Consider the following 19,630-nt stretch of genomic DNA (forward strand, 5'->3'; position numbering starts at 1 on the left):
GGGCTAAGGAGCGAACGCCAACGTCCCGGCTTTGGCACTGTGCGATGCTGCGGCTGCTCCCGATGGGGGATGCTCGGGGTGGGGGGGGTCCCTTTGCACCGAGTCTGGGCGTAAGAGAGGGGAGCGCATCCTTCGGATGCTGGGAGGGGCTGGTGTTTGTGTTGGTGCGTGGGAGAAGTGATGCCCCTCTGTCCTCTCTCCTCATCCACCCACCGCGGGGTCCCTGGGGTGGCGGGGTGAGGTCTGTCCATCCCCCAAGCAAGACCCCAGAGCTGAAGCGTGTAGGGTTTATCACTGTAAAGGAGCTGAGAAAGGGCTTTTTTTTGGGGGGGAAATGCCCCCCTTGGACCCCCAGTTTGATGCCGAAGGGGCCCTTGGCTTGCAGAAGGTAACAGGGGGGTGTTTTGAGGGCGGGAGGGGCTGTGTGAGCCCTGGGGATGGGGCAGAGGGAGGGCAGAGCCCAAGCTGCCTGCGGTCCCCCCTCTCCTGTCCCCATCCTGCCGCGGGGGGGTCATGGCAGGGGGTCCCACGGTGCTTTCGCCTTCTCTTCCAGAGCAAGCTGGTCAAGTACTTCAGCCGGCAGCTGTCCTGCAAGAGGAAGGTGGCCTTGCAGGAGCGCAATGCCAAGCTGGAGGGCTTCCCCCAGCTCCTGCACTGGTTCCGCATCGTCGACATCCGCAAGGAGGTGATGGAGGTAAGGGCTGGGCATCAACCGCAGCGGGAAGGGCCCCGCTGTGGGTTTGGGTGCCGAACCTCTCCAGTAGTGTTTTTCCCAGGGGTTTGTAGGATCTTTGAGCAAAACTAGGCAAGGGGACAGTTTTTTTCTGAGACGGAGAGCGGCTCGAAGCCATGTGTTTGGGCCCTGGGGCAGGCTGGAGGGGACGGTGCTGGCGGTGGGGAACGGGGTGGGAGACTGAAGCAGAGGGACCAGGTTGGGTTACTGCATGGAAAGATGCTGCAAGCCCGTGGTGGGACGTGCTGGCCAGGGTCACCCCACAGCTCTCCTCCACCCACCCGTGGGGACACCCCACCACTGTTCCCAGTGAAGGAGATGGGTGCCGGGGGACCTCATGGGTGCTGCCCCCCAGAGCGGGGGTCCCCCATGTCCCTGTCACAGCGTGGTGGTGTCACGGTGGGTCACAGCATCCCTCTGCCACATCCTGGGCTCCTGGAGGCGATGGGTGCAGCAAGGGGATGGCACCCAAAGGTGCTCCTGTAACAGCCCCCCCCCAGGGAGGAGGAAAGCCTGTGCCGAAGCTGCCAGTCCCCATGTGTTTTCACGGTGCCCCAGATATGCCAGTGTTGAGTTGGGTCTGGATATGCCTCAGACTGTGCAAAAGCTTGAGATAAAGCTGAGGCTCAAGCTGTGCCCTCTGGATTTTCACATGGATTGAGACGGAAAATGAGTGGTTTTGGGTCTGTGACCCAAACGGGGCAGCAGGAGGGAACGGCTGCGTGCCCCAGGGTGCTGGTTTAGAGGATGCTCCGGGATGGTTTATTCTTCCCTCCTCACTCCTGCCCCGTTCCTCCCCGTCAGGAAATCGCTCCCGGGCAGCTGAGCCTGGAGGAGCTGCTGGACATGACCGATGACCAGGTCTGTGCGACCGTGGAGAAGTTTGGGGCCAACAGCGAGGAGTGTGCCCGCCTGAACGCCTCCCTCTCCTGTCTCCGCAGCGTCCACAAGTCCGGTGAGTCGGGTGCCCTTGCACCCGCTGGCCGGGTCCCCTCGAGCCGGTTGGGGTGAGTGGCACCGTCCCGTTGCGGTGACACCGGGAGCACGGCTCTAATGCCTTGGAGGCGCTTGCGGAGTCTTCCCCGTGGGTTGCAGAGTTCCTCCATCCCTGGGGAATGGCCGGGTACCCGCTGCTCGCAGGGGACATCTTTGCTCTGGTGCATCCCCGTGGCTCGGGAGCGCATGGGGACTCCCTTCTCTGGGACGTGATGAGTTGTTAGTTCTCTGCAAGGAGGGTTTGCCCGAGGAGGATGCGGCGTTTCTGACGGGGTCCCCCCCGACCCCTCTTTCTTGCAGGAGCACAGCAGACTCAGGGACAAACTCCTGAGACTCAGCAAGCTCCTGCCACTCAGCATCGCTCCCCAGCTCGCTGCAGAGCTCCCCCCCACCCCGTGCCCCAAACCCCTTCCCAGGGCACGCACAAGCCCTGCTTCCCCTTCCCCCGGGGGTGGGTGTATGGGTGCCACCCCGGTGGGTGCTGGGGTGCGGGTGCTGGGCTGGTGGGTCCCCGGGTGGTGGCAGCAGAGCTCCGCGCTGCAGAGGCGGCTGCGGGAAGCGGGAGATGCTCCGGCTTCAGCCCCAACCTGCGAGCAGAGCGGGGCTGGGGGTGCAGCGGGGTGGCCCCCCCTTGGGGAAGGGTGGGGGGCGATGCAGCGGGTGGCTGTGCAGGATGCGGCTCCCCCAGCCCCTTGTCCCAGGCCAGCCCAGCCTCGCTGAAGGATGCTATCCTGGGCTGAGGGTTCCCTTCCTGGGGCTGCTGTTGGCAGGGTCTGGCCTGAGAGTTTGGGGGGGCCCTTTTCTACATGTGTGCCCCCCCCGAGGAGAGGCTCGCTCCCCGTGCGCGATGGGACCGTATCCTGCTGGCACCGCTCTTCCCCACCCAACCGGTGCTTTGGGGGAGCGCTGCCGGCACAGGGGGCTGCCTGTGGGGTGCCTACGGGCAGCGGCGAGGTTGGGGGGGGACGTTTCCTTTCGGAGCAACTGGGGGGGAACGGTGAAACCCTGTTTCACAGTTTAAACCCCCGCTGTCCCCTTCCCACGGGTTCCCTTCCTGGCCCTAGCCTGGGGTGACGGTAGTGCACTGGTTTAGCTGTGCTCCTTGCTGGGAGCCCTGGCCTGACAGGACCCTTCTGTAGGAGGACCCCAGTCCTGCCAGACCGCTGGGGTTTGGGGACCCCAGACCCCACTGTCTGGCCCCTGTCCCCTCTTGGGGGGTCCTCCAACATAGCTGCATCCCAGGGGCTGGGGGAGATGGGGATGAGCCCTGCTGGGGTTTTGGCTGGGCTTTGCAGGTCCAAGCAGCCCCTGGGGACAGGAGGGGACAGGGCTGGCGCTGAGGAGGGTGACGTGACGTGGTTTCAACAAGGGGCAGCTTTTAGGGACCAGCGCTGTCCCTGCGTTACCGCTGCTTGGCATGACACGTCCCAGGCAGGGGGTCCCAGCTCCTGCCCAGGAGCGGTCTCAGCCCCGTCCGCCCGCTGTGGTTACTGCGGTTTCTCTGGGCGTCCCGCGTGGCGTGGCACGCTGTGGCGTGGCACTGTGTGGTGTGGAACGGCATGGCGGTGCTGGGGGATGGCGGCAGAGGGTCCCTGCCACCCCACGCTGCTGCCGGGTTGGTGTAGCAGCCGCTTCCACCCCTGCGCCGGAGCAGTGAGGTGGGGATGGCTGAACCCAGCCTGACATTTCCTGCGGAGCACAAGTCCCCCCACGCTCTTTAACTCCCTAAATCCGGCTCCCGCCTGTGCTCCTGCCCTCCTTCCCTTTGGCATTTCCACTAAGTCGCTCCGCTATTTGAGGAAGGGCATCGATGCCTCCCTCGGAGCCCGGGGAAGGCTCTCAGCCTGCTCTTTGTTTAAACACCTTTGACTTTTAAAGCCCCTCGCAAACAAATACTGCTTTACGCGCCGTGCTGGCTCAGCCCAGCCCCTGCATCCCCCCTCCTGCCCCTCCGCTCGCTCGGCCGAAGGAATTCCCCGGTGCCCTGGTGCGACTGGTGCTTTGGATAATCCACGTGAGCCTCCGGCTCAGCAGATGCTAAAACACCGCCTGTCCCTCCGGTGGTTTCTGGCTGGCAGAGATGGGGGGGTACCGGGGGGCTGCGGGATGCTCGATTTGCTTTTTAATGGGGCAGGTGATGGGGCTGCCAGCCCTCCTGGCGGGCTGTGGCTTGGTGGCCCATTGGGTCCCTGCGGGATGAGGCACCGTGCACATTTGCCTTCTCCAGCGCTCCATTTAACTCCATCCATCATCGCGCCGCTCCCGGGGGGGGGGGGGCTGCGGGCTGGGCTTTGCAGCGAGGGCTGCTGTTTTGTCCCTCCGGCGTTGCAGAGATGCTGCAGTGGCTGTTCCTGCTCTGCCAGGGCCGGAGACTCGGGCTCTGCAGTGCAACGGTCCCCAGCGTTGCCGGTTGGTGTGGGTCCCTGCCGTGCCGGCACCACGTGTGCACGCTGCTGGAGAAACCCCTGGGCACATCGTCCGATGGACGGCACAAGCCTTGGGGACAGGGAGGGGACAGGCAGCTTGGGGCACCACAGAGCCCCTGCCAGCCAGGAGGGATGCAGGAGCTCTCCAGGTAGTGGAAGAGACCAAATCTCCCTGAATTCCCAGAGGATTTGGGTGCAGAAAGCTCCACCTGGGTTGGCAGATAGTCTCCTTGTATCCCATTCAGCACAGCTGCGTGACCCCTGCCTCTGCGCTGGTGTTTCCCTGCCTGGAAGAGCCTTTGCCGGGTCAAATGGCTCCATCTGAGCAGTCCCCCCAATTTTTGCCCCCTGGGAGAGGGGGAGCACAGCCCCTGCCCCTCTTCTGCAGGTGGGGCGGTGAGAGCGGTGGTATCTCTTGGCCGGGTCAGGGTGAGATGCTCGCTAGCCGCCCCAGGCTGCGGTTGGGTGGTGGGAGCAGATCGTCCCATCCAGCCGCTCAGGGCCAGGTCTGAGACACACCGTGGTCCAGGCAGCACGTTCCGGTGGGCTGCAGGGATGGGGGATTCACAGAATCATTGAGGTTGGAAAAGACCTGTAAGATCATCAAGTCCAACCATCACCCCAACCCCCCCATGCCCACTAAACCATGTCCCGCAGTGCCATGTCCACACGTTCCTTGAACCCCTCCAGTGATGGTGACTCCACCACCTCCCTGGGCAGCCTCTGCCAGTGCTTCACCGCTCTCTCAGTAAGGGAATTTTTCCTAATATCCAGCCTGAACCTCCCCTGGCACAACTTGAGGCCATTTCCTCTTGTCCTGTCACTTGTCACTTGGGAGAAGAGACCAACACCCACCTCCCCACAACCCCCTTTCAGGCAGTTGTAGAGAGCGATGAGGTCTCCCCTCAGCCTCCTCTTCTCCAGGCTAAACAACCCCAGCTCCCTCAGCCGCTCCTCATCAGACTTGTGCTCCAGACCCCTCACCAGCTCCGTCGCCCTTCTCTTGGCAGAACAACGTTTCTGGTACGTTGGCAATGTCCCCCCGTGCTGTTGGGGGCAGCTGGGACCAAGCACCGATGGGGCTGAGCTCTCCCATCCGGGGTGCACTAGGGCAATGCCGTGCCGCTTCCATCCATCCATCCCGCCATCCCTCCGCTGTATTTCAGCGGATGCCGAGCTGCTGGCTGGCTCCACCTCTTGGTGAGTGGCCACCAGCCTTGCCCCGTCTGCAAGCTCGGGCAAGAAAGATCTACGCCGGCTTCGAGAGCTGGCCTGGCTCCTGTAGCTCCTGGCAAGCGTAGGTCCCATCGGTGTCCCCCGTTGCCTCCACCTGATGCACCACCAACCCTCCCGCGCGGGTTCTGGGAATTACCTGCTAGATGTGTTGCCTTGATCCTTGCGACCCTCCGGAGCCGTGTTACGCCCGGCTGGACCCCGGGAGCTGGGTGCCCGGGAGGTTTGCATGGCCCTGAGGAGCCGGATGGGTGTTTAATGGTTGGGTGCTGGGTGGGGGGGTTTGGAGAGTGTCTTGGGATGGCAGCGATGATCTCTTGGGATGCAGTGCTGGGATCTCAGGTCCATCAGGTTATGGCAGCCCCTCCAGAAGGAACCTCAGATGTCCCACGCTGTGATGGACGCGGCTTTTTATCTGCGTTTTATCTCCTTGTAAACCAAGAGACGGTCCTAGTCTGAAAATATAATTAATGAACAAGTTGCTGCCTCTTTAAAACATCATGTAATTTCTTTACGAGTGCAGTAGTCGCCGATTTCTAGAAGCCAAGATTAGTATTAATAAAGCAGGAATGAGGTACAGTATTAACCTTTTCCATCAATCTCTATTTATTGAGTCGTTAATTAGAGACATCTAATTTCCCAGGCCAATTCTGGCTGGGGTGGAGGCAGGGAGGAAGCAGGATGCTGGTTTATTGCTTAAATACTGATGAATTTTGCCAGGATGGCGTTTGGTGGCGGGGAAGGAGCCCCTTCCCAAACCGAGCATCCTGGGGGCAGCTCCAGCAGCAGGGAAAGCCCCGGAGCAGCTTATAAACCAAAAGCGTGTTTTATTTATCAAATATAGCGGCAACCCTATATTACACCCCTGCTTCATTGCGCTAACAAGTCCGTATTGGATTTTTCTCGGCTGCGAAACCTTACGCTTGGCAGCGGTATTTCATTAGCAGCCAAGGCGTCAGTTTTTGAACTCGAAGCGGGATTAATTTAATATTAAGTAAGAGCCGAGCCGCTGCGGATTGAGGAGTTGATGGGGTGTGACTAGTGAGTTATGCGTGGAGGTTATTAGCTGTCCTACGGGGGGGGGGGGAAATGATCCTGAGCTGAATATTTATGAGTCGTCCTGGCCCCGGGAGGGCTGCGGGCGGCTTGGGGCCAGCGCGGGGTCGGGCAGGGCGATGAGCAACGAAAAAAGCAGTGAGCATCCTCAGCTGGGGTAAATTTGGAAGCTGTGCTGGCCAAGGTGTAAAGGTTTGCAGAGCCGGGCCCTCCCGGTGACGCCGTGCCTGCAGAGCCGTGCCCCCGGCGCGCGATGGGGCCGAAGGGCTGGGTGCCGCCGGGATTGATTTTGCCCCCCACGGCGAGGGTGCGATCGCCGGCATCCTCGTGGCGGGAGAGGCGGCTGCAGCCGTGGGGGTTTCCCCTCGCTGTAAAGCACGCCCAGATCTTCCTCTGGTTTTGTGCACGTCTCCGTTTGGTTGGAGAAGCCTTTGGGGAAGGAAAAAGAGCGATGGCAGCATCCCCCGAGGAGCAGTCGGGGTGCAGGGCTGCTTCGGGTACGGCTCCTCCTTCGGACGGGACCCGCTGCCCCCAGCTCCCAGAGAGCAAATTATCCCCAGCTTTTTTTTTTTAGGAAATCAAAGCAACGCTTGCTATTTGGCTTTTGGAACAGCGGGGAAAACAGCTTTTCTGGTGACGTTTAGCCATCTCCCTGCATCCCGACGGTGGGCGCTCCTCTCCGCCTCCTCCCAGGAGTTTGTTTTCTTGTTGATTTTAATGGAGTGGTTCAGAAAAAGCTTCTTGCCTAATGAAGTAGGCTGGAGTGAAGGAGGCTGAGCTAAGCGGGGAGGCAGCGACAGCACCGGGGGGATTAAGAAAGCCAAATTTGGCCGAGGGGAGCATCTCTCTCCCCCTTTGTGCCGGTGGCCGGGGCTCGGTGGCGCCTGGGAGGGGAGAGGTGGCCCGCGGGGTCGGAGGGGTGGCAGTAGCCACTGCTCATTTCAATATACAATTAATATTCCCTATCTAAACAAAATAGGCTTTTACGAGCTTTTTTGCAGCGCCGTCAAGGCAGGCAGAGCCTGGGGAAGTCCGGGCAAAGGGGAGTTGGCTTTTGTGCGAGCTCTTCCCTTGCTTTTCCGGCTGGGAATCGGCTCTGGCAGAGCAGCAACACCCGGGGGAGCCCTGGGTGGAGGGAGCGAAAGCCGAAAGCGTTTAACACGCTTTGCAGAAAGAAGAGCTTGGGGATTTTTTTTGGTTATTTTTTTTGTTTTTGCTTTCAAGCGTGTTCTCATATAAGCGTATCTCGTCAAGCGGAGTGCCCGCTACCTGCAGCGCGCCTGTAAGCAACCGTGTGTTGAAAATAATACATTTCCCCAGCTTAGCCGGGGTATTTTTAGCCCTGACGCACCCACCAGCCCCATAACGGGTTATTTTTGCTCTCCAGCGCATCAGTCGTGTTACGACACAGCCGAGCGTCGAAGGGGACGGCAGCGAAGGGGGGAGCGGTGGTGGTGGCGACGTGACGGCCGAGCTTTGGGTCGAGGGAAGCAGCCTTGGCTCTCCTTCTTTGTTAACCGCTGCTAATTACTGCTGGGGTTGGGAGCGCAGGGATGCTGCCGGGTCCGCAGCATCCGGGCAGTTTTGAGTTATGTAAATCTATGCATGCAGAGCAACCAATGGGGGAGCACCTTGATTTGCATACATACATGCCGATGTGCAAATCCCTGGGTGCGGGTTAATTAACCGGAGGGGTCGATGGCTTGCGGGAGGATTTACTTCAAGGCGTTGCGTCCTCCCTCACCTATGCCCGTGCACGGCCACGGCTGCACCTTCCCCAGCGCCGGGCTGAGCGTGAAGCCGGGTGCCACCACCCAGGGTGACCGGTGGCCACCAGTGGCCTTGGGGACGAGGAGACAGCCCAGTTACGTGGCATTGGGTCGAGCACCCAGCTTTGCTGGCACGTGGGTGCAGGCGCCCGTAGGCAGGGTGGCCTTGCTGGAGGTGACACGTCCCCGTGCAGAGCTGGGTCTCAGCGGGGTGACACGCTCCAACTTGTCACCTGCCACGTCCCCGCTTGGGCTGGGCTGTTTGGGCGAGGAGGGGGCTCGTGTGTGCCCACGGCGGCTTTGGGGACGCAGCAGTGGCTGGCAGAGGCAAGGCTTTTCTGCAGCAGGATTTTATCCTTAATTAATTAAAATATGAGGAAGGGCGTTAACTTTTTATGAGCTTCTTGCTGGGTCAAAGGGCTTTTCGTAGCAGCTGGAGAAGCAACTCTAAAAGCAGCTGGATAGGACTTGCTTTATTGGTCATTCTTTATTTTTATTTTCTGCTTTGGGAGAATGATTCAAGAAAACTCCTCGTCACACTTTCACCCCAGAGTTTCGGTTTTTTTACAACCCAATCCTACCGGCTTTCATTCCCAAAGCTCTTTCCTCCTTTACTTTTCCTCTGGAGCTTGAAAGAAAACGTTCCCCTTGAAAAGGCTGGGGAGAGAAGAGGCCAGGCAATTAATAATCAAAAGCGGGATGGGGAAGGAGGCTTTGTAAAATAAAGAGATTACGGTTTTATGTTGGTTTTCTTAGCGGAGGCGATCAAAAGGAGTCGGCGAAGGGACCTGGAATTGGGTCCATCGCTTTGGCACTGTGAAGTTGCTGCCGACAGCCCTTTGCTCATCTCTGCACCGGTGGAGATGAATAATTAGAAGCGGAGAGGAGCCCCACGTCGTTACGATCCCCCTCCTTGATGCAAATGGCACAACTGGCTGGCACGGGGGGGTTTGGCAGGGGGGACACGGGGGCATCAGCCTTGGCCAGGCAAGGGGTGTCCCATCGCCGTCCCGCCTTTTGGGGTGGTCTTGGGAAGACGGGTGACGGCGGAGGGCTCAGTAGGTGGGGAAACACGGGGGCAAAGCACCTCTCAACCCTTGCAAAGCATTTGCTTGGCTTTGCACGTGCATAATGCGGAGAAGCTTCTCGCTGGTGTTTCTGGGGGGGGATGCGGTGCTGGGCGGGGACCATGTGGCTTCTGCCACACCGCATGGCCGTGTCTGTGTGCTCTGTCGCAGGCGGCAGCCTCTCCAAGCAGGATTGGACCATCCAGTGGCCCACGACGGAGCCGGGGAAGGAGAACAGCCCTGGGTGCCAGCCAGAGCCGGGGCAGTGGGGCAGGACGCACCTCTCGCAGAGCCCCAAGGTCCAACCCAAGTGCGGGCAGCATCACTGCCACGCGGGCTCGCCCCACGGACCCTTGTACACCCACGTGGACCGGCTGACCGTGGAGGGTCACCCGGGGCTCTGCCCGCCCGTGGAGTCCGGCCACCGCTCCCTGCCGCCCTCCCCACGCCAGCGACACGCCGCTCACACCCCTCCGCGTACCCCCAACATCGTGACCACGATGACGCCGCCGGGCACGCCGCCGGTACGACGGAGGAATAAACTGAAGCCCCCCGGGACGCCCCCGCCCTCGTCGCGAAAACTGATCCATCTCATCCCCGGCTTCACCGCGCTGCACCGGAGCAAGTCCCACGAGTTCCAGCTGGGGCATCGCGTGGACGAGGCACACACCCCCAAGTAAGTGGGTGTCCCGGGGTGCCGGTGCGCGGTGGGGTGATGAACCCTGTCCCAGCTCTGTTGGAAAAGTGCTTTGGTCCCTAAATTTTGGGGCTCGGTGTCTTTTTTTGAGCTTTAAGGTAGAAAAGCCCTTCGTGGCTCTAGCAGGCAGCAGGCGTGCTGCTGGGACGGTGTCTGCTTTGCTCTCCTGAGACCTCATTTTGGGAACGTGGGGTGGGTGGGAAGCACTGAGGGGCTTTGGGACCACTGCTCGGCAAAGCCCCCGCGTGCCGGAGAGTGATCCCGGTGACACGGGTGGGCCGGACGGTGGGATTTTGCAGCTGCGGCGCGGGGATGCGCAACGCGGCTGTAAGAGCTGCGCGTGGGCGCGAGTGCATGCAAGAGCGAGATGGGAAGAATTGTCCTGAAACGTGGATATTTTATATACCTTGCTTTATGTTCTGGAGACCTCCCCAGTACCTTTTCCATCCCTGCTGGTGTTTGCAGAAGGCCCTTCAGTCCCTGGCCATGCCGCGGCTCCTTCCCACTGCTCTTGCTCTGCGGCTCCGGTGCCGGCAGAGGCTGCTGCTGTGCCGGGAAAGGGCTCCCCGGCACCCACACTCTCCCTCTCCATCTCCTTTGGGCCTTTTTGGTGGCCGTGCTCAGAAAGCCCTTCTGCTGCCCTGGCGTGGGGTGGCAGAGGGGACCGGTGACCACCTCGGGGCATCATCTCCTCTCCCCGAGGATGCATCGGGATGAAGCACGGCTGGTCCCTGCTAGCCTCCCAAAACAGGAGCCCCGGGACAAACTGCACTGCTTCTCCTCAAATTTGGGCTTCTTAGAAAATAAGGAGCCCGGGCAGAGTACCCTGAGGGATGTGGTGGGAGCAGGGGAAAGCCTGGGTACCCCGGCACAGACCCTCCCGCCCAGCCCCGGGGGCAGCCGTGACGCTCAGGCAGGTCTGGCTCGGGCACATGAAGGGTTAAAATCCGCTGCCTGTGTGGGGTGCTCCCGGCTGGCAGACCCTGGTCTCCCCCCGTTCGGGCAGGGGCAGACCGGAGGGGGTTTGGGGTGGCAGATGTATCCGGTGGCCGCAGCATCGTGCTGTCACTTGTTGCCCCGTCGTGTCCCCGAGGCTGCGGTGGCCACCGGGCTGGGGTCGTTACATGAAATGAGGGCGGTTGTCCTTCTCCCCGCGGGCTGGGAGCTTTCGGTCTCTAAAGGCTTTTAGCTTTTGGAAATGAATTTATTTCAGTTGGATGATGCCTCCTGTAAGGCCACCTTCCCCCTCATGCTTAGGCACCGGAAAGTCGTATTTACGTTGGTCCGTCCCCAGCGAGCATCTCCACGTTTGCAGGAGCAAAGCCTTAGCGAGCAGCCTGTCTCCTCCCGTATTTTTATTTGCGTTTCAGCATCCGATCCAAGCTCTACCCTTCGCTAACGCAGCGGGTCTCACCGAGGGCAAAGCCTGCCTTTGGTTCCCTCAAGCCATTTGGTCCCCAGCGTGGTCCTTGCGCATCCCGGGTCACCCTGACATGGATGTGGGGCGAGGTTTGGACATGGGTTGTCTGGACCTTATTCCAGCAAACCCATCGGTCAGTGATTCCCCGAGCCAGCCAGGGACGGGTTGCCTTGACTTTCCTGCAAGGGGAAAGAGCGGGGCAGGGCGTGGAGAAGGAAATCGTAAACAGGGTTTGCATGAACACGGTCACGTCCCCTCTTCCTTCATCGGTCTCTGCCTTCCTTCGGTCCCTGCCCGACCGCGTCTCGTTTGCCCAGCATCTCTGGTGCTCCCCGTCGCAGCAGTGCCGGGCCACCTTGGGTGATGCGACTTTAATTCACCATTAGTGAATTAGTAACGGAAAGAGAGAGCCGATATTAACAGGGCTCCGTTGTGCTAGCGTCCTACCGGGGGTTCGTCGTGTCGATGCGGAAGGACCCCGGCTCCCGAAATCCGCTCGGAGAACCGGGGAGGTTAATTTTCTCTAATGGCACTTAATGATTTTTCAGGAGGCAACCACTAAATCCTGCTTGCTAATCCCATTAGCGTTTCGGGATAGTAATTAGTGCATTAAAGAGGCAGCTTCTTCTTTTTTCCCCTTTTCTCTAGCAGAGGCGTGCTGAAGTTTTAGCTGTTTATTAACCTGAATGCGGTAGCTAACGCTTTGCCTGGCACAGAAAAAAAGTGGCTTTTGGGGGCTGTTATCAGCTAATTCTTATTTTATGGCAGTGTCCGTGCAATACACATGTATTGTAGGGTAGGTTTTTGGTTTTTTAGTGTCGTAACTTCTGCGGTGGCCGAGTCCTCTGTGCTTTCTTGAGGAGGGAGGTTTCCTCCTGACCTCAAACATGAGACGGAGCTTATCCCTGAAAAAGGATTTCAAGCCTTCTCTGATCAACCCCTTCTGGTTTTAGCTGTGCCAGCGGGCTCTTGGTTTGCTTCCGATCGTGGCTTTCTGTTCCCTGTGTCATGTCCCAGCATGGAAAGAGGTGCGAGACCTGGAGAGCTGATAGTCTGGGGACGCTGCTGGGGACCCCAAGTGCCGGGTGGAATCTCCTGGGGTGATTTGGGGTCTAGCTTTACCCCCATACTGCCTCTTTGCAGACCGCTCTCTGGTGGGATCCATCTGAAACCCTCCCAAGAGGGAGGCTGGTGTCCCTCAGGCTGATTTATCTCCTCACCTGGCGTGCCCCACCTCAGGATGGGGTGAAATGGGCTCTGGGGAGCCAAGGATGCCCTTGGCAAAAGTAAAAAGCTCTCTCCCCATGAGCTGCGGGTCAGTATTGATGGAGGGAAGCTGTCGGGGTGCTGCAGGGCTGCCCCCACGGATTTTTCCATCTCAGTGCAGGCACAAAAGTAAACCGCCACCGTATATCTGGGAGAGCAGTAGCAGCGACCAGGTCCTCTCTGGAGCAAGGCCACCACCCACTACTTGCCTCTTGACGACAGCTCATAAGTTTGCTTGCGTTTTGTCTTTCGGAGCTTATTTCTAGGATTTAATCCATCGTTTTTCTATGCTGCAATTTTCTGAAGCAAGGGTTAATTTTTTTGAGCTTACAGCCTCAGATTTTCCTGCACGGAGCCTCCAGCTGTTGACCGTAACTCTGGGGTACGGAACATTACTCCTAAAAAGATCCCCTGGCTTCCATAAATCCACAATCCATAAACATCTCATGAATGGTCTTGAAACGGAAACAAAACATTTAGAGTGGTTGATAATATAATGCCCATTTAATACCTCATGAATTCCACAGGCCATTTAAATCTTTCACGGATAGTTAATGATTATTCATCAGCAAGAAGTCAGGAAAAAACCAAACTCTGAGTGGAAGGTCTTAAAAATACATTAGTTGGGGAACAAAAGTCAAGGTAGTTAAGAGTGAGCTCAAGAGTGTGTTAACCCTTGGAAGGGTGCGTATAAAATAGCCCACTGGAGGCAAGATCTGCCCTGGGGGTCCTGCCCCAAAGCGGTGCTTGGGTGGTCTTCATCCTTAGACCCATGCGAAGGGGAGGTGAGCCCAAAACCTCATCCGCGTCGCAGTTGTGGTTCCTTTTGCCGCGCTGGCCTCTGGCCAAATTCATGAACTCCATGGCCTTCAAAGAATAGCCGCTGGCAAGCAGCTGGGGAGGGAGGATCAGGGTGTATGGATGGTGAATTAAAGCAGCGTGACCTGACACAGCTGAGGCCTGGAGGAAATGCTGAACTCTCCCAAGAGCTGAAGTGAAGCAGCTGCTGGAGAGGACATGCAGTTTTTTGTGGTGTACCTAGGTCAGGTTTGGGCTGGGAGGAGGCTCCTCCAGCTCAAGGCAGCTTTATTTTAGGTAAGTTTTCAGTGAAGTCTCCTTATCCTGTATCATTGCAGTCGCATTTGAGGTGTGGATGCAGATAGGGTTAGGTGTTCTGGTGGAAAAGACTGTTTATCCAAAGCCTTACGATGGTCATGTTCCTTTAGCCTTGTTGACGCTGAGGTTGTTTTTTGGTACAGTTTTTCAAAATCAGGATGAGGATATCCCAGATGGATGAAGTCAGACGTGAAGTTCACATCTGATCTGGTGATAGAGCACGTACCCATTTTCTTCTTTTCCTTTTCCCTTGTATTATTTCCAACTCTGAACCAACTCTAACTTGACGCTTTCTCTGTTGTGGGGTTGGTTTTTTCCATCCCACGTAACAGAGAAACCTCTGAGAACAGGGTATCTCCTGCGGTACTTGGCCAAGTCTAGCTCAGGATCCTACCTGGGGCATCTAGGCAGAGAGGTGAAAGACTGAGTCATAGACTTGCAGAAACCTAGGACCAGAGGTCTTCTCCACCGTCCCCACCACAGCGAGCAGCCTGCGGTTAGACTGTCCCTCAGAGTTAATCATCATCTACGCTGGGCTTAAATACTACTGAGTGATAGGTCATTTATTCTGCTGCTCTGCAACCTTTGTAATACTGATGTTTTCCCTTGTACCAATTCCAATCAATGCTTCTACCAGGTAGATCAATTATTTGATATTCTGCGTGGTCTGGATTTGATAGAGCGGCATCGAACTAGGTCTTGGGTCTGGTGTCTCTCTGACATTTCCCAGGCTTGGAAAGGCGGGTGGGCTCTTGGCTTTGGGGATGAGCAAGAGATTGATGTTTGCAGAGCAGGTGGATGCAGCGGGACACTACCAACCCGTGCAAATAACCCATATGCAGCATCTTCAGCGTTGTGTTATTCATCATGTATGGTGTCCGAAAATGTAGAGACCCGCCTGGTACTTCTGCAAGGGGGAGAGCATTGAAATGAGGGAATTTGGAGAGCAAAACGAGCAGCATCTCTCTCTGTTTCCAAATAGTCTTTCTGATTAATCTCGGTACCTTTGATGGTGAGTCAGGGCTGTGGAGTTTTGCACTGGTCCTGGATTGTCTCCAGCTCTCTCAAAGTATGGTCTGCACACCGCGTCTTGACAGTGATGGGTAGCCTCCGTAACAAACTGGCTCTCTGCTGCAATTATCCCACTGCTCTGGGCTGCGGTTCTCCTTAGGTACATCATTAATGTTAATTACTGCTGTGGTATTCCATCAAGAGGAGCAGGAGCTTTAACATGCTTGGAGGAGAAACTTTCCACCGTGTCCTTTAATGAGAAGTTGAGCCTCCTTTTGCCACTTGGAAAATGGAGAGCGTGATTATGAATTTAGATAAGGATTAACATCTCGGGGGGGGTGTGTGTGTGAGAGGTGGCAGAGCTCTCCTGCTGCCGGCACCATTGCCTGATTTGCTGCCTCCACCGTGTCCACGTGGGAGGGGAGGGCACGGTGAGGGCAGGTGCTGTGGGCAACGTCCCGGGGTGATGACCGGGAGATGGATTGACCACTGTTGGTCATGGTAGGAAGACATGCTTGAGGTCTTCTCAGCTCTCTCTTCCAGCTGTAGCTATGCAGGAAAGACATGAAGCAACTCCTCTGTCCTCTTCTTTGTGGCCCAAGAGGTTGGTGAGCTCGTTGCATCACCATCCTGCAAGCCCCCCCTGACCCGCTGCTGTGGCCAGTCCAGTGCCCAAGCAGGTGATGGGTTGGCCAAGCGCTCCGGTGGCTTCCTTGGCAATAACGAAATGAAAACCGAGAGGGCAGGGAGAGTAGGCTTCCCAAAAAGTCGTGAGACTGCTCTGACTTTTCTCTTTCAATTGAAGAGCTGCCCAAGCCCACCATGTGTCAGCAACCTCAGTTCCAGAGGCAGCCTGCAAGCTAACCACAGAGAAAAATTGCGCCACGTCTCTTCCAAGATGAAAGGTTTGCAGAGCTGTAGTTACTGTAATGAACCTCCACCTCAGGGCTTTCCAGCCATGGGCAGTCCATGCTTTTCCCTCCGGTGCCGTAATTTTTTGAGAATTGCTTCCCAAAACAGGTCCAGGTGTGTGCACGGGTGCCTGGGCCATGCGGGCGTTGCTCTCCTCATGTTAATGCAAGCGGTGTAGGCAAGTGCTTGAGTTGATCACATCCCTTTTCTTAGTTGAGTTTTGCAAGCACGGAGGTGATGGTGGCTGGGAAATGGGGTCTTATGCCGATGGAGAGCTCTGTGGTCTTCAGCCCACTCGTTCCTCTGCTACGAGGACAGGCTGAGAGAGTTGGGGTTGTTCAGCCTGGAGAACAGAAGGCTCTGGGGAGACCTTCTTGCAGCCTTTCAATGCTTAAAGGGGGCTTATAAGAAAGATGGGGACAGACTTTTAAGTAGGGCCTGTTGCGACAGGACAAGGGGTAATGGCTCTAAACTAGAAGAGGGGAGATTCAGACTAGATGTAAGGAGGAAATTTTTTATGATGAGGTGGTGAAACCCTGGCACAGGTTGCCCAGAGAGGTGGTAGATGCCCCATCCCTGGAAACATTCAAGGTCAGGTTGGACAGGGCTCTGAGCAACCCGATCTAGTTGAAGATGTCCCTGCTCATGGCAGGGGAGTTGGACTAGGTGACCTTTAAAGGTCCCTTCCAACCCAGACCATTCTATGAGCCTACGATTTGGTGGTGGTGGGGGGGAAATGCCCGAAGCTGGCCCGCCTGGCTGAGGTTGTGTTGTCTAGGGATGGAGAACCCACTCATCTGGGTGCAAACGAGGGACCCCCCGGGGCTGAACCGGTGTGGAAACGGCTCCGGCAAAAGGAGACTCAACCTCACCATTGTTGGTTGGCTGCAGCCAGTGGTGCTCATCCACCACCATCCTTGTGTATCCCTCAAAGAAACGTAACGGTGGAAACGAAGAAAACAGAAGGGGTTTAATGAGAAACAGGACCTGCTTCAGGATCCTGGCAATTAGCTCCTCGAGTTCCTTCCACGCAGCAGCCTGCGTCTGCTCTGAGCGTCGTTCCTCCTGCAGCACCGTCTCGTCGGTGCACGAGTCCCGGGAAGGGAAAAAAACCTGTTTGGCTCGAGCTCCCTTCAAAGAATTTCCTAGCTTTCTAATTTGCAGCCATAATAAAAAGTTACGCTTTGTGCTATGAAAAGAGAATAATAGATCAGTAAGACTTGAACCTTAAAATTCAGCCAGCCAGGGAAGCGGGGACAGGCACTTGGATAAATATTTAACTGTTGAGGCTTTGATATGAAGAACCTGCTTTTCCTCTGGCCGGAGAAGGAGGGGTTTGTTGCCTCTTAGGGTAATGAGAAGGATAAATGTAACATCTGGTGGATATTCTCTGTTTTTTTTTAATATCAAGTTAGAATTGCATAGAGCTTGTTCAGATCTGGGTGTATAATGAAGAAATTTCATCTGTTCAGACAGGTTCAAATAATCCCCTGGCTTTACCTGTGTGCTTGCCTTGAACCCTGAAAATGCTAAAGCAGTCCTTGCTGCACGGGGAGGGATGCGCGACGGCACCGGGCACGGACGCTGTACGTTTATTCTCATGGATGGAAGGTGACCTGGCCGTGATGGCTCCAACCATGGTAGTTTTGGTCCAAACTCCCCAAACCTGTTGGTTTGGGGATGCTGGTGCTGCTTGGCCGGGGAAGTCGCCGTGGTTTTTGTGTGTTTTGGGGAATCCCTGGAGAGGAGTTGGGTTTTCCAGCCACGTGCCAAGGTGGGAACCCAGCAGGAAGGGAGCAAAGCTGGCAGCTCTTCTTGCATTAACAAATACAAGAGTAAATTTGTGGGGTTTCCTCTTTTTTTTGTCATTGCACATGGATGCTGCTTGCTCGGGCTGGAGCCGACTGCCCGGCACGGACGGGCCGAGGCGCGGGGGAAACGCTTTATCTTCTCCTTCCTCTGATTTAATACAGAATACCGTGCAATTAAGCCAGTCAAAAGGCCATAAATCTTCTGGGCTGAATCCTGACGGAGGCTGTGCACTTCAGGCCAGGCAGCAGCGATCTTTAATCCTTTGCGGAGAGCTAAGTGAAACACCGATGAGAGGATTTTTTTTTTTCCCCCACCCTATTTCCCTTCCTTTAAATGAAACGCGTTGAAATTGGAGCGTGTTGGAGAGGAGCAAAGTGGTGACTAAAACATAGTCCGGCGCAGTCGGCTGCAGGGTCAACTCACCTATTTTGGCTAAATTTTAAATTTAAACCTCTTTTAAATTTTTTTTTAGTACAATAATTTTGGCAAGCGACAACAAATACCTGCAGAGCAGATAGTTATTTACCCGATTTCCAACTTTTATTTAAGAAGCGAGCATGGAGAAGCGAACGCCGCCGGGGTGCAGGGGACCGGTTGGTGAGTCCCCTTCGGGATGCTCTTTGGGATGGCCGTGGCTCAGCCGTAGCCCTGGGCAGAGCCGTCCGCTGGGAGCGTCGCGGGCCTGACAGCCCTACGGCTGTTGTACCTCCGCTCCCCGTAACATATAGGTTCCCCCGTGCTCATCCTCATACACCAGTTTCTGCTGGCGAGCGCTCTCTTTCCCAGCGCATCCCACTCTTCCAGCCTGTGAATCACCCGGGGCCATCCCAGCTGCTCCGTGCTTTTGCACAGCAAAGCTCCGCGCAGCCTCGCCGGGTACCTTTCTGGCAGGGACCCTATAGCAGCCATACCGTCCCCGCATCCCGGCTCATGCCGCAAGCTCCTGTCAATCCCTGCCCTCCTGCCGGGCTTCGATGCCCGTAGAGCTTCGCTGGGGCTGAAAGGAGTGACGGGCCCTTTGTCCTGGGTGTCTGCTCGTGTTTTTCACCGCCTGTTGAAAGCCTCTATTTTTTTTCCGAAGCCGGTGATAAGCGTTTGACTGATTCCCCAGAGCAGGCGGGGATGAGCCATTCAGGCTGGATTGACACCTAAAGAGATTTACATTAAGCGCTTCAAACTAACTGGGCTAATTTTTTTTTTTTTCCTTTATTTGAAAACCATCATCATATATTTAGCAAATTCTTGCATGAAATTATGTCCCTAATAGTTGCCATTTACCTATCTGTGCGTGGAATTGCTCCCAGGGAACGGTGCCGACTTTTCCGAGCGTCCACATCAGCCTGCGGCAGAAACGAACCCTGATGCTCCTGCGAACTCTGCTTTCGGGGGGGCTTGGGTGGGGGGTGCCGTGTCTGGTGTGTCCCCCCCCGAAAGGCAAGGGATAAAAATGATGTTGTCTTGGGCCGTGCAGAGGGTTAGGGGACGGAAGAGGTACCGGAGCGGAGCGGGCTGATGGGATGCTGGGGAGGGTCTGTGGGTCCAGGAGCAGCCGTGGGGCTCACAATGTGGGAATGGCTGAGAACCGGTGACCTCGGGAAGGGTTTGGGGAGCCGAGGGCTGCGTGGGGCAGGGTCCGGCCCCGTCTCGCCGGTGGGGAGCCTGGCACCCCTACAATGAGGGGTGCTTGGTGCTTGCAGAGCATCCGGGGCTGCCCGGCTTTGCAGCGGGGATGGGGCTGGGACGAGCACGGAGAGGGGACCTGGGGCTCCCGGGGTGACAAAAAAAATAGTCAGGATGTTCAGATTTGGGGATCTGCTCTGAATCTGGCAGGAAAGGAGCCCTTGTCCCCGCGGTGGCACTTTTCCTGCCATCCCTGGGGGTGGCAGGGGCTTGCCGGACTCACCCCAGGGTGTCTCCTAGATTTTGGGGGGCTTCAAGCCTAGAGATGTGCTGCGCGTGGTCCTCTTTGCTCCCCGCAAACCCTTTAAACCCAAAATAAAAAACCCAACTGGTATATAACTAGCTCCCTGTGCCTGGAGCTTCGCAGCCTCCCCCGGCGCGGGCTGGAGTCTCATATCGGTAGTTGTTCAGCTGTGACTGGAGGCAAATGGTCCTT

At 56.9% G+C, this 19,630-nt stretch overlaps 1 protein-coding gene across 1 annotated transcript in view; it reads left to right on the forward strand.

The window, feature by feature from the left end:
• The first annotated feature begins 334 nt into the window (after nt 1-334).
• The window catches only part of KSR2 (kinase suppressor of ras 2), a 77,684-nt gene continuing 58,388 nt past the window's right edge, over nt 335-19,630 (forward strand). The window contains exons 1-4 of the mRNA XM_059827898.1: nt 335-388; nt 554-694; nt 1,538-1,688; nt 9,452-9,956. Coding sequence (XP_059683881.1) covers nt 335-388; nt 554-694; nt 1,538-1,688; nt 9,452-9,956 — 851 coding nt within the window. The remainder of the gene's footprint in view (nt 389-553; nt 695-1,537; nt 1,689-9,451; nt 9,957-19,630) is intronic.

Source organism: Gavia stellata, chromosome 21 (genome assembly GCF_030936135.1).
Source record: "Gavia stellata isolate bGavSte3 chromosome 21, bGavSte3.hap2, whole genome shotgun sequence".
Taxonomy (NCBI): Eukaryota; Metazoa; Chordata; class Aves; order Gaviiformes; family Gaviidae; genus Gavia; species Gavia stellata.